This window comes from Antrostomus carolinensis, unplaced genomic scaffold (assembly GCF_000700745.2).
Source record: "Antrostomus carolinensis isolate BGI_N321 unplaced genomic scaffold, ASM70074v2 scaffold11837, whole genome shotgun sequence".
NCBI classification, from domain to species: domain Eukaryota; kingdom Metazoa; phylum Chordata; class Aves; order Caprimulgiformes; family Caprimulgidae; genus Antrostomus; species Antrostomus carolinensis.
In genome coordinates this window covers 24,930-39,770 of record NW_010325527.1, presented here as the reverse complement: position 1 = coordinate 39,770, position 14,841 = coordinate 24,930, and the positions used below count along the sequence as shown (strand labels likewise).

At 47.1% G+C, this 14,841-nt stretch overlaps 1 protein-coding gene across 1 annotated transcript; it reads right to left on the bottom strand.

Annotated features, from left to right (window-relative positions):
- Positions 1 to 8,186: 8,186 nt before the first annotated feature.
- On the bottom strand, positions 8,187 to 14,214 carry AQP2 (aquaporin 2). Its single transcript, XM_010171256.2, has 4 exons — positions 13,845 to 14,214; positions 10,485 to 10,649; positions 9,186 to 9,266; positions 8,187 to 8,437 (listed from the first exon to the last, which is right to left on the bottom strand). Exons 1-4 carry the CDS (start codon positions 14,208 to 14,210, stop codon positions 8,222 to 8,224), a joined length of 828 nt encoding a protein of 275 aa, XP_010169558.1. The 5' UTR covers positions 14,211 to 14,214; the 3' UTR covers positions 8,187 to 8,221.
- Between the last annotated feature and the right edge of the window lie 627 nt (positions 14,215 to 14,841).

Below are 14,841 nucleotides of genomic sequence, written 5' to 3'. Positions count from 1 at the left end.
TGGAGGTGCTCTTCTGGGGCAGAGCTCCCGGTGTATTTGATTTACATGGGATGTTGAAATGTAAAGCAAATTTAAGCACCTGGAGCTGCTCCCATGCTGTCAAGACAGCTCAACTCCAGGAAACAAGTGGCTTGCAATCATCCTGGGAGCAAAGCGGGGTTTGAAGAATACTTTGTCTAGCCATGGAGCTGTAGATAAGCCGGGGCTTCCTTGAGGTGCCTGGGTGGAGGAGGAATGGGATGGTGTAGCTCGGATAAAGAAGGCTGATTGCTGCAGAGCCTGACTGTGGACCTCTCCACTGCCTTTCTGCTTTGCTGGTCCTCACAGAGCATCGGGTGTGGGTTTCACCGGCATCTGGGTTGGTGGTTGAGGGGTGCTTGTTGTCTGTAGGAGGGTGTATCCTACCCCTGTCATCTTGGGCCCTTTTCTTTTCCCTTCACAAACTATTGCTCAACAAGGCCAATGATTTTCCTCTTGGGAATGCCAGCACAAAGCCACAGGCTTTGCAGGGACATGGGACACGTTTGCACGTCTCCTTTCATGTTCCCATGGCTCTGCCCTCCATTTTAAAGCTGTCCAGCTGCAAATCCTTGGGCTGGCAGGGAGCAGAGGGGGAGGCTCTCAATGTTGTGCAACACAGAGATGTTGGGGATTGAGGTTTTGGGGCGGAAATAGGCTTCAATGACACTTAACAATGAATTCTTGGTTCCCTTGTAGTCGTTGCAGCCTTGTGCCAGGATTAAATTTTTTTTTTTTTAAATGTGTTTGGGTGCCAGATCTACTCTCCTTTCTTGGTTGATTGCATCTTGCCTTTCTCAAGTGATGCCATCTCTCTCTATGCCTACCCTGGGCTGGGGTTATCCATGGCTGCCATGTGCCTCTGAAGAAGAGGTCGCACTCCAGTACGTAGTGAACAAAGCTCTACACATGCAGGACATGGGCAAAATGATTTAAATCCCTCTCTTTAAATGTAAAAAGTGCTAAAAAGTTGCATTCACTGCTGCCTTCTGCTGGGTGCAGTCAGACCTGCATGCATCTGGTGCAGTCAAAAGGTAGGAGGCATTCTTCTTCAGAGCAAGAAGAGGGGACTCCTTCCAGAGCAGAAAATAAATGAGCTTTTCTCTTCCAACCATACCCAAAGTCCTGAGCTCAGCAAACAGACCTGGAGAGTCTCAAGGGAATGAGGATCTCTTACAGTGTTAATTCCTGATAAGGGTTTTCTCCTGGTTCTGCTGATCCTGGGGTATATTGCAGAGTTAAAGACCAGATCTCTTATCCTAGAAACACCTAGTCTGTTGGCGTGTTTTGGTGAAAGTTTTGCAAGCTGGTATTTCAAGACACCCTGGCTAGATTCCAGCTGGATTAATTGCCACTTCTCTTCAGCTCTGCCTGTTGCTCCAGCTGGATAAAATGCACCTCGTTCCCATCCTCCAAACCCTTTCGTAAGGCACTTGCCAAAGACCTCCCTCAGAAGGGGACATGTTTTGCTGGTAGCTCGTCCGCCACACACCTTGCTTTAGATAAAAAGCTGTGTTGAACCAAAAGATGCTCTTCCTGGTTCCCAACTATGGATAATAACCTCCTGGCAAAATCCTCCAGCTGACCAGGAGAGACAATCAAATAAGGCTGAAAATGATGGGGAAACTTCCGGAGAGAAACAAGATGGTTCTCTAACAACATGCCAAGCAAAACCTATTTTCCCAAGGCTGTTTGCTAGACTTTCCTCTCTGGGGGATTCCTAATTGGCTTCTCTGATGTCTAACCACATTGAGCAGGCTTTGGGAAGGCTCTTTTTCCTCTCCTCGGCTGCATGCCCTCCAAGGAGCAAGAAAGTACCTTTGATGTGTCAAATGTAATTGAATTGTGCAAGACGTTGAGAGGGCATTACGCAGGTCCCTGCTGACAGAAGGACACCTACGTGGTGGGGTCATGCACGCCTTGTTTCACCCTTAGGCTTTTGGAGGAAAGGAGATGAGGAGGTTTTTTTCACCACCATCTGCTTGCGCTCTCTTTAAAGGTGAGAGATTACTCTGCTGGTCTGAGGCTGATGGTGTTTCCACCTTCTCCTGCCCTGGAGCAATGAAGCTTTTTCCTCCCCTAGTAACCTGACCCAGTGCTTTAGAGTAAAATCCTCATGAGTCTGAGTTTGGTTTGGGGGATGTCCCCATGTCCCTTGCTGCTATTCTACCACTTTGGCTTGAGAAGTGGGTCTTGAAGACCCCCTTCATCCAGCTCTTGGTGGTTGCTGTGCTGAGCAGGATGGTCACAGTGACCTTGTAACCTGTGAGCCTGTAAACAGGGATGATGTTATTTAAATGCTGAATAGTGTCAATGTGTGATGACAGCATCGCTCTGCTCTTTGCTTAGGAATGACTTGGCGGTCTCAAAGGTGCACAAGTGGATGCAAATGCTTTGAGGCTGGTCTGCAATGGGAATGCCAGCATCCTGAATAATTAATTGGCATTGAAGTAATTATTAAATCATTACATGGGGATAATAATGTGTATTAGGGAAAGCAAAAGGTCGGTTAGAAATAAGACCCGTATGAGATCACACAGTGAGAAAGCTGGGCTTGAAACCCTGGTGTCCTGATTTTCTGGTCTAGCCCTTTCCAGCAAAGCCACCTGCATCAGTGACATTAAGAGGCTGTTTCTGCTCATCTAGATAAATACTTTGAATTCTTGGCCATCAGCTGTTTATCGGTGTCCTCAGGATTCAGAGCTATGTTTGGGGCAGTGGTGGTTTTCCTTTTGAAATGTGTTTGCTGTGGAAATGTCTTCTTTGGCCATGCAGTTTCCTTTCAAGTTTGCAAGGAGCACAATGTTGAAATGATGTGGGGAGAGATCTGCCACTGGGAAAGCGATCTCCCCTCTTTGCCTTGGTACCAGAGTGTGGGGCAGGTGGTGGGATGCCATCCTGCTGTGCGTGCTGCTGGGATGGGAAGGCATGGGGCTGGGTGGAGAGCAGGGACCAGCTCTGGGGTGGAGGTGGTCAACCTGCATCAAGGTAGAGGGGAACAAAAAGCACAATCAGGCTTCAAGGCACCTATGAATGCCACAAACAACGTAAAAGAGAGGAATCTGGAAACTCTTAAAAGCTGAAATTCTCGCATAATCACCTGGCTCCAAGGGCACAGGACTTCAGGAAGCGAAATCTTGGTGACAGTTTATGGACAGCTGGTTACTTGGAGAACTGGAAAATCAGTTTTTCACTCCATTCTGCCTGTGAGACCCAGAGCAAACGGATTGAGAAATTTCTCAACTTAAAAAGTTAGACAGTATGTATTAATTTAAAGAGACTCATGGTGGTAGCATCTCCTGCTGCCCCAGAGCTGAAGCAAGAGACTTCTGCTCTGAGTGGTCTCTGGAGAAATGTGTGATTTTTCTTTAGGTTGCTGGTGTTCCTGAAAAATCAGGCTGAATATCAAAGCAGAGCCTCTGGTCTTGCACCAAGACCCTTTGGCAGAGCCTTGTGGAATGGGACTTGCTGCAAGCCCTGAAGATATAGGAACTGGCTGAGCATTTGGTTTCCCCCATGGAGTACCAGCCACCTTCTGAGAAGGTCTGTGGTCCTTTCCCAGACTACACCTGGCCCTACTTCCTCCTCTTGCTCTCCTGGACAGATTTAGCCTCTCCTCAAGGAGAACATGCTTGGGAAATATTTCTACATGTATAAATAGTTCCATAAAAATAATGATGTGCCTGCATCCTAGGTAGGTCATGCCATTGCACGGCAGGTGCCAGATGAGAGCTAGGTGCTCACATGGCTTTGAAGATCCAGATCTGGAGGATTTGTTCAAAGTCAGGACAAGAAATTTAGAGCACAAAACTCATCTCTAATCTCTGAAGTTTGAAGCTGGGCTCTGTTCTTTTCCTCTCTGCCCTACAAGTGTGAGCCTTTATGGGAGTGAAGTGGTTCACCTTGCATCATGTTTTCCAAGATGATGGGTTTGTTGTTATCCAAGCTGGGCTGATTTTCCTTCTGTTTTCTCCTACGTAAGGCACTTTCCCCGTATGATGGAGAAACAATTCAGGTGCTGGGTTTGAGGTCTGTGCTCACAGGACAGACTGTCCCAGTTTTCTTTGCAGTAGAGATTTGGACACTTTCAAATTGCTCTCACTTGCTTCTACACAATAGGTAAGTGTTGCAACCCTCCTTCATGGAGCTGAAATGCTGACACAAGGGAATGTCTCACTACTGACTACGAGACACCTGTAAATGGCACCAGTGTGCATTTCATGAGGTTGATGGTGAACAGTTGACATTGAAGGCACAGGAACATACAAAAGGGGAGATTTCCCCCACTTGAAAATACAATGATACTTTTCCAAATAACATTTTGCACATCTCTACTACTTTTTGCATCCTTCCTCCACCAGGTAGGGTCAATATATTGGGAAATACTGTGGTGTCTTGGTTTGGCACCATGTTTTGGAGCATCTCCCAGGATGCTGGTCCCAGCAGCCTCTCCAGCATGGCTTTCTGGGGAATAAGGTCTTGAGATATAGCCAATGTTTGGGCTGTGTAGTCTTGGATCCCTGGAGACCCCATAGGATGAGGAGCTCAGCAAAGTTGTCTGGGGGGAATCATCTTAGGGAACTGTGTGATCATGCCCTGGGTGACAGCACAGCAGTCCAAATGCTGCTTCTCAGAAACCACATATTTCTGCTGAAGACATACAGAATTTTGGCATTTAATTGGTATCTTAAAGCAAAGAGGTGGGCTGAATATGGCAACCGAACAGCAAAGTCAAGGAAAGGTGTCTGGGCATGTCTTGAATGTTCACAGCACCCCAAGCATCCTACAGTGCTTTGCAGAACACCCCAAACCTGACCATGCTGAGAACCTCCAGAAGTCAGAGGTGGGACAATGGGAGGTGAAGGAAAGCCTCATGGTCTCAAGTGATGGTAACTAATTGCTCTTTACAACTACCTGAAGGGAGGTTGCAGAGAGCTGGGAGTTGGTCTCTTCTACCAGGTAACAAGCAATAGAATGAGAGGAAATGGCCTCAAGTTGCACAAGGGGAGGTTCAGATTGGATCTGAGGAAAAACTTCTTCAGCAAGAGCTTAGTTAAGCATTGGAAGGGGCTGCCCAGGGAGGTGGTGGAGTCACCTTCCCTGGTGGGATTTAACAGATGGGTAGACGAGGTGCTGAGGGACATGGTTTAGAGGTGGAATTGATAGTGTTGGGTTGATGGTTGGACTTGATGATCTTAAAGGTCTGTCTAGCCACTATGATTCTGTGATTCTATGATTTTGTGATTCTAGGATGTAAGAAACAATGTGACCTGAGATACATTGTATAGTGATTTTCATTTTCATTTCATGGTTGTATGATTTATCACAAGTCCATCATGAATAAAGGTTAATGTATGGTGCAAACGACATCACAGATCTTCATTGTGGAGAGCCATGAGCTCATGGGTAGGCATGACTGGGTGATTTCAAATCCTGGTTCAAAGCACTCCTGTTGAGGTCTTAATGTACAAACTGTTATCAATTTAGTGAGGGTTTTAGGTTGGTCTGTGGTTGGTCTCTGATCTCTGGGTTACTGATCCTGCCCTCTAATTCGAGTTGCCCTGGTGTCAATCTGGAATGACTGGCTTGGTATCCTGACAGTGCAAGTTTTGAAAGGCTCATTTAAGTCAACGACGCAGCCCTGCAGAGAAGGTAAATTCACGTTCTTGATTGTCTCCAGAGAACTTAGGCTGCTTTAGCCATCTGAAAATCTGGTTTAATGAGATTGCTTCATGTTAACACTGGCATTCCGAGAGCAGAATCTGGTCAGCTCCGAAATCAGAGCATCAAAGGGGTGCTGAAGTGGGGATGGTCTTTATTTTGTGGATCCCTATTTTGAAGGTGAGGATTGTTCTGTTAACGTCACTTTTGCACATCAATAGGTTGTTGGCATGAGGTCACTGCACTTGGAGCCGGACTGGGCACTGGTGGCTGTGGGATTTAGCGTCTGGGAGGTTACTTTAAATGACTGTATATATATTATATTACCATAAAAATAGCATTATTTGATTCACATGTACTAATTCAGTGGATAGAAGTGAATTGAAAATGCTTTATTTGAAAGAATACAGTAATTATTAGACACTAAAACTCATGTTGGGGCCCTGTGCAGTTTATATGGGTCTTAAACATTGTCAGGGTAAATAATAAATTAAATGCTTTGATCTGAAGGGGAAGAGGCATGTAATTAACCTGAACATTGCCAATAATAATAATAATAATAAAAAAAATCAGCTGTATGGAATTTTATACAGCAGATCATTGACAGGATAACTTCTGGGGAAGTTTCTTGGAGTTTTCCTGACGTTCATGGACTTGTTTTCTTTTGAAAAGTAAAAAAAAAATTAAATAAATTACAAACTACTTTTAAAACTGAGTATTTGGCGATCTAAATACAACTTAGCACTCTGATTGATTCGAAACATGATTTTAATTCCCATTGCTGAGAACAGACAGATATATTTTTTTTTTGACAAGCGTTTTCTGAAATAATATTCAAACTCTCCTTTGCCATTGAAGGAACAAAGTAGAGGACCAGAATCAACAGTTTTGCTGTGGCAGAGAATGGGTTAAACCAGTGCTCAAACTAAAATGCATCCTTGGCTACGAAAAATAAAGCTTGGTATCTTTGAGAGCATTTCTCCCCTTGCTTCAGAGTGTGGCATCAGGGACAGTAAATGACAGCACGAGGAGGTGATGGAGGAGCTCCTGTGCTCTCAGCCTCACTTGGTGAAATGAAGACGATGATAACACCTGGTCTGGGTCAGATCAAAGCTTTTTTTACTCCTTTTTTCTCCATCAATAGTCATTGGGACACATTTTAGGATACGTTTGAGGAAGACCACAGCCAGGAATAGAGGAAATTATGAGTTCAAAAGAAGGAAGAGTCTGGTACAAGCAGAACACAGTGGATAAAGAGGAAGAGAAGAGCAGCATTTGGTGCTGGTTCATGTAAAAAGAGTCAGAGGGAGGAAAATTATCAGTAATGTTCCTTATGGTTTGGAATTGGGTCCAATCTTCTTGTATATTTCCATTAAAAGCCTTAGCAGAAAAATATTGTGATGGTGCAACGCTGGGGAGACATCACCAACAGAAAGAAACATCAGGATGTCATGCTGGAAACGTATGACTTTTAGGCTGAGTAATAGAAACAGGACTAAACTAATGGTTGAAAGAGCAAAGTTGCATCCCAAAGACTACCTCAAAGTCTTTGACTATGCTGGAGACCATAACCAGGTCCTGGCATAGCAGAAGAAAGGGGTGGGATTGTTATGAGGCTTTGGTGTGATGCAGCCATGAAAAAGGTCTGGGCTGTAGGAAGCAAGTGATGGAGAAGATCACAACTTAAATGTTTTGTGTTACTCATCTGAGAATCAGAGTGGAGCAGGAACAGAGGAAAGAAAACAAAAACCAAGGAGAGAGATGAAGCACTGAAGCTAAAGGACAACACTGATCCAAGAACAAACGAGCCATGGATGAATTTGGGCTGAGAATCAGGAGGTTTCTCATTGTCACACGAGAGAACAGTTGCAAGAGCTCCCCAATGGGGTCAACATGAACTCAAGGACATGCTTCCAGTCCTGTCTTCTCAGGCAAACCTCCATGTGAACGAAGGACATCCACATCCAACTGTAAATGGCAGCAGCAAAACTTCCAGTGTGTGACACACTCGTGGGACGGAGTGAGCGCTCCTCTGTGTGTGTGTGTGTGTGTGTGTGTGTGCAAACAGCCAACTAGTGAGAAGAAATAGGAGACAGGTGAGCGGGGTTCAACAGCAATGAGGCATCGGGTGGCAACCTCCACACCCAGCAAATGGCTGTAATAACAACTCTCCGCAGTGCCTCGGAGCTCTTCGGGAAGGGCAACAAACTCCATGAGCACTAACTTCTGCAAGGTGGACGTGGAAGGAGCCGGCCCAGGGTAGGATCCCAGTGTCCTTGTTCCTGTTGCTACACTGGTGGTTTTGATTGAATGGCATTTTCCCCCAGTGACAGAAGACTGCTGGCCATGGGGAGAGCTGGGTGACAGAAGGTGGGTTGGGCCATCACAGTGCATCTCCCCAGGAGATGAGTCAGCTTTAGTCCCCCCAGCAAAAATGAAAGGAGAGAGGGGAGAGGTGACATGCTCATCTGAACAAGCACCATCTCTAAAACGGATGCCAGAGTTTTCCCCAGCTCCTCTCTCGGCCCTGAGGGAGGTTTGGTTACACCTTCTCAGACATCCCCCTCGGCAGGCTCTGTGGGGAGTGAAGCTCCACTGACTGCCGCCGACGGACCTCACGCTCTGCCCAGTCCTCCTCTGGCTCAAAGCCTTTGAAGATGGCGAGTCTCTCCGAGAAGGTTTTGGCTTGTGGGAAGAGAATGTAATTGTAGATGATGGAGGCTGCTGCTGCCCCAACCAGGGGGCCCACCCAGAAGACCTGGGAGAAAGGGAAAGAGAAGAATTGGGTGAGTAAAAACCAGCCTGAGTTAGGAGGACAGAGAGGCACCAGGGTCTCCAAGAGCATTGCAGGGGGTTTATGTTCCTTCCTACCCTGTGTGCATTGGGAGCAAAATGCAGAAGCCATCTCTGCTTTGGCCATCACTGTTGACCTGAAGTCCCATCCATTGCTGTTGTGCCTGAATATACCCAACCATCCTTTTCTGTTTTTTCTCCTCTGCTGAGAGCTGTGTGATCCTCATTAATGATAGGCTCATCATGAGCATGCTTAATGATTGTTCCTCTTGAGAAGTGTCTTCCTACCCATTTGCACATTCTCTAGAGAGGACGGGGGCTACCAGCTTGGGCTGGACACCTCTGAGCACAACAACCTGAACCACCACCTCCAAACACACTCCTTGCAGATGCAAATGCCTGGATCCAACAGGAACCAGGAAAGGTCTCCAGGATTGGCAAGAAGAGTTCCCCTCTCAATTGGTTTTGCTTCTTTTGCTAAGTCATGTTCAACAAACCACACCCCCCTCTTCCTATTGCAATGCACCCTGCTTAGATAAGCCAATTAAGCACCCAGCAGCTCCACCTCTTTTTGCTAATCTCTACATCTCTCCTCCAGCTAGGAGCTGGCATGGAAATGCCAGGAATCTGGCTGGCTCTGTGAGTTTCTAGGAATACTGGTTATTTGCGGGGCTCATCCCACCAAACCAAGCCACATAGACCCGACTTCTTACCCAGTGGTCACTGAAGTCTCCAACTATCACAGCAGGGGCGAAAGATCTGGCTGGATTCATGGAGCAGCCGGTGTAGCGGATCTGCCGAGAAACACCACACATTGTGAGCATTCAACTCTTCTAGCATGTTTAAAAAAAAAATCCTGCTGTGTTATTAGCATGATGAGCTCATCGCTGAGCTGATGTCTCACCCTCCAGCATCCCTGTTCCAGGAAAAGCCATGCTAGCAGCTTCCCACACCTGAGTCAACATGGGTGAGTTGCCTGTATTTGTGCATCTTCTGTGTGAACACGTGTCCTGTGCATGGTGCAACTCAGCTGCAGGTTGGGTGAAGTGCCCTGCAGCATGACCAGGACTGCAGGGACAAGATCCTGCTGTGCCTGTTCCTGGAGCAAATTCTTACTCCTTGCCACTGAGGACAGGAGAAGGATAGTCCCATGGGTCATTAAAGATTGAAGGTGTGGTGTGAACATCACTGTTTTAACGCATGGACTGAGAAACTGGGAGTGTGGGAGGCTGCTTTGGTCTGTCATCTAGACGGGATTTCCTTGGGTGTCCATCCCACATACTTCCCAGCCTTATCATGGTCTTGAGTGCCTCAGTTGCTGACATGTTCACTCAAGGATAGAATCATAGAATGGTTTGGGTTGGTTGGAAGGGACCTTCAAGCTCATCCAGTTCCAACCACCCTACCATCAGCAGGGACACCTTCCACTAGACCACGTTGCTCAAAGCCTCATCCAACCTGGCCGCGAACACTTCCAGGGAGGAGCAGCCACAGCTTCTCTGGCCAACCTGGGACACTGGCTCACCACCCTCACACCAAAGAATTTCTTCCTCACATCTCAGCTCCATCTCCCCTCTGCCACTTTCAAGCCATCACCCCTTGTTCTCTCACTCCCTGCCCTTGGCCAAAGTCCCTCCCCACCTTCCTGGAGCCCCTTCAGGTACTGGGAGGTCACTAGAAGGTCTCCCTGGAGCCTTCTTTTCTCCAGGCTGAACAGCCCCAACTCTCTCAGCCTGTCCTCACAGAAGATCCCACTGATCCCTGGGAACTTCCTAGGAGACTCAAGCAGATCCCAGCAGGTTAAGTTTTTTTCATGCCTAATAGAAGCTGAGCTCAGGCCATGTCTCTTTTATGGCTTTGGTGGGATTTTTCTCTTCTACCCACTAGAAAACCATGGGCACCACTTGAGTTACAAATCCCCCATCCATCCTGGAGCTTGCAGCCCAAGCAGGCTTTGGGCACAAAGGCAAAGACAACCCAAAATGTGCTGTGTTTTAGCCCATTCTACCTACCCCAAGGAGATGCCCCACGGCAACAGAAAGGCCAATGGACAGGGCAGGAGAGCCCAGGTTGTCCTCCCGACGTTCATCGGTAGAAGCGAAGATGCAGAGGACCAGCTGGAAGGTGAGGAAGAGCTCGACGGTCACTGCCTGCCCCGTTGTTGTCTCGTTGTGCAGCTGGAAGGGGAGAAAAAATGTGGGATGGGGAAGTTTGGGGACTGGGTTGGAAACGTGGAGGGGGAAACCCAAATCAAGGAGCACTGAAAAGGACAGAGGAAATACGTGAGACGTTTGAGGAAGAGGAAGAAAAATTTCCCAGGTAAAAAGAAAAGTGGGTCAATGGTTAATTGGTTAATATTTGATGAATGTGGCAGGAGATGTTTTAGTTGCATTTCTTTGGGTATTTTTTTCCACTCTTCTTTTCCCCCCTGGGATATCTTTTTTTTTCCTTCTCCTCATGCTTAAAATGCAAAAAGCCTTTTGGAAAAGTTTACAAACTGCATTTTGAAAATGCAAAAAAAAAAAAAAAAGAAAAAAAAAGAAATGTTTTGGCATAAAAAAAAAAATAAAATTCTCTTTCCCCTTCCCCACACTTTTTTGACTGAAAGAATTTGTCAGATTTGATCTGAAGCTGTGCCTGCTTGCACCCCCATCTCCTCTGACTCTGCTTTCTGACACTTTCTTACTTCTTGGTGGTTTCTCATCCAGATCTGGATGGATCTGGCAGCGCTGCCAGATCTGCAGCTGGCAGTCCTGCTTGCCTGTGGTCTCCCATCACTTCCATCAGCCCATCCTGGCACATCTCTGCCCTTTCTTGCCCAATTTCCATCCTGCTTTGGACACCTTCCATCCTCCCAAATACTGATCCTGAGCTCACTGCACCCAGTGACGCCATGAAGGCAGCAATTGCCCTCCTGGCCAAGATCCAGAGTCAGATCTTGCTCATTCTCCTCTCTAATATTCCCTTTTTTAATTTTTTTAAGGGTAATTTGTGCAGGCAGCTACAAGATGAACAGCCCACAGGGGAAAAAAATATATTAAAATCCCTGTTCCCTCTTTTAGATGGTTTAAGCTGTAAAACAACAAGAACTGGGCATTTTGAAAATCTCTCTTAAAACTCCTACTTGCTTTGTTGGGTTTATTCAACCTCAGCTATTATCAGTCTAAGTAGTCTTGTTCAGATTAATCTACAATTCCTTTCTCAACCCTCTTAATCTCTTTGGCAGTGAAGCTGGGTCCTAACAGTTCCTCCCTGCTGCAAGGAATTACGTTTTCCGTGTGCTGCTTCCTAGAACGTGGCTCCTCCCTTGCCACTCGCTTTGGGTTTGGGGGATTGTCCTGGTTTTTTCTAGGACAGGGTGAATTTTCTTCTCAGTAGCTAGAAAGCACTGTGTTTTGGTTTCAAGTGAGGATTTTTATGGGAATAATGTTGATAACTACAGGGACACCGTGGTTGGGGAGTTTCCAAGAAGAGAGGACTAGAAGGAGGGAGTGGAGAAGAAAAGTGTCGTAATTAGTAAACCCCAGAATTGACAGTTGGATGTGCCAATAAGATATTCCAGGTCATATTATGTCATGTTAACTGGGATTGACTGGAAAGAGGAAGATTCTCTCAGGAATCGCTCGGGTTCGCTTTTCCGGGATTGGGATTTCACAGAATCACAGAATGTTGGGGATTGGAAGGGACCTCAAAAGATCATCCAGTCCAACCCCCCTGCCAGAGCAGGAACCTCAATGAGATCACACAGGAAGGCGTCCAGGCGGGTCTTGAATGTCTCCAGAGAAGGAGACTCCACACCCTCCCTGGGCAGCCTGTCCCAGGGCTCTGTCACCCTCACTGGAAAGAAGTTTCTTCTCAAGTTGAAGCAGAACCTCCTGTGTTCCAGCTCACACCCATTGCCCCTTGTCCTACCATTGGGCATCACTGAGAAGAGCCTGGCTCCATCCTCCTGACATTCACCCCTTACATATTTATAAACATATATATAACATATTTATTTCAATTCGGGGTTCTTTTTTGCTCCTCTGGGATCGTTATCAGCGGGTGGTGAGCAATGGTACTGTGCATCACTCATATATAGAGAGTTGTTATCATTATTACTCTTATTATTTTAATTCTGTTTTATTCTAATTATTAAATTGTTCTTCTCTCAACCTACAAGTTCCCTTCCCTTTACCCCTCCAATTCTCTCCCTGATTCCCTAGGTGGGTGGGAAGGGGGTTGGGGGTTGACGGGGCTGAGAGTGGCTGTGTTTTGTTTGGCTGTCAGTTAAGTTAAACTATTACAGTGATGCTGGTGCCACCATGGGTGTCTCTACAGGAGACACAGCTGCCTGAATCTGCCTGAGGAGGAGTGGTGGAGTACGGAGAAAGGAGAGGGGATAGTAGAGAGGACTTTTAATCTTTTTTTTTTCCTTTTTTATTACGTGCATGGGTGGGGAAGGGGATGCTAGAGGTTGGGGTACCACTGGGGAGTCCCCTGGTGTTTTCCTAATATTCCCCAGTTTTATTTTTTCCCCTGCATGTCTAAAACCAGACTGGGATCCTTGTGATGCTTCTGACACTGCCCAGTAGCACTGCCCAGTCACTGGTGTGTGTTGGGCACTGGGATGAAGCAGCTGGATCTGGTGTGGCCATCCCTTCACAATGGACTTAATGAGCAGTACTATCTAATGAAAAGCTGAGATGTAGACCCAACATCCCCCTTGCTGGGAACGTGGCACAGTAGCCTGTAAATAGTGACTCGGTGTAACAGAGAGAGGAGAAAAGGCTGCCAATGCCCACACCAAGACTGGAAAGTGGGAAAAACTTGGGGCAAGAGGAATGGAGAGGTGAGGCTTTTGGTTGTGCTCTTCCCTAAACACCTGGGTCTCCTCCAAATCCAGTTCCTCCATTATACAGCTCTAGATAAAACTGAGATCATAGAATCACAGACTCACAGGCTGGTTTGGGTTGGAAGGGACCTAAAAGATCATCCAGTCCCAACCCCCCTGCCATCAGCAGGGACACCCCCAACTAGATCAAGTTGCTCAAAGCCTCAATGAGATGGCTTTGTCTTCTAAGGGAGAATGATGATGGCTTTGTCTTCTAAGGGAGGTGTCTATCTGCCCAGCTGGATCATACCTCTGGTTTTAGTCCTAAAAAGCAGAGGAAGCAGCCTAGACTCTTGCCCTCATCCCTGCTCCTGGAAGGACCCTTGGTGCAGCAAGCTCATGGTGCTGGGCTGCAGATGATGGTGGCTTCCTACCCAACACTAAATAAAGGGGGGTCCTTGCTGGCCACAAACCCCTTCTTCACATCCTTCAGCCTTCCCAAAAGCCTGATCAATATTTTCTGCTCCCTTCCAAGCCCACCCATGGGCTGAAGTCTTACCTTGTTGATGGCCAGGCCTTCCCGGGAATCTGCAGGGGTGATCTCATGTAAGATGGCAGCCCCCACGACAGCACCCAGGAGCTGGGCCACCACGTAGAAGACCGCACGGAGGAAGGAGACTTGAGAGCCGATGAGAAAAGCCACTGTCACTGCTGGGTTGATGTGGGCTCCACTGATGTGCCCCAGGGCTTGGACCAGTGTGCCAATGGCCAAACCAAAAGCCAGGGCGATTTGAAGGATGCTTGGGGAGGAAGCTGAGGGCCAGTTCAGAGCAGAGCCCAGGCCAAAGAGGATGAAGACCAAAGTTGCTAGAAATTCTGCAAAGACAGCCCGGGTGAAGGCTACGGATCTCAGTTCCCACATCATGGAGAGGTGGTTTCTGGAGGTTGCAAGGACTGACCCTGCCTGTGGTGTCTTCAGGTAATTGCTACCGCAGCCGCTGTGTCCATAGAGGATGACAGGGGGGACAACATATATATATATGGATGGGGTGGGGGGTAGAACTGAAGGATCACCCACTGAAGGAGGTGGGATTGTGGTCCTAGGAAACCTGATGCTTTTTTTTCATTTGTGTTCCAGCTGAGGGAACATCAGACCCTGCCCCCTCTATTAATGCTGGGGAATGCAGTGTTCACCACCATTGGGAAGTCATAAATCAGCCTCAAGCAATGCCATGAGACACTTTCCTTTCTCCTGTGCTTTCTTATCAGGGGTCCTAACCCCAAAGGTGCCTGTTGCTCCTCTCTTCTCCAAGCTCTACCACATAAAGCATGGTCAGGAGAGCAAGCAAGGGGGGTTCTGTAGAGCTGGAGATGGAGCTGAGGTAGGGTTGGGTTGAAAAAACAGGATGTGGGCTGTGATTAAATAACCAGGCAAAACTGGATGTAAAAGAGTCTGCGAGAGGCACAAAACTCCAGATGACTTACTACAACTCAATTCCTCAGAGCACCAGAATTTTACAGCCTGGGCACAGATTCCCTGCCCAGAAAAAAATGGG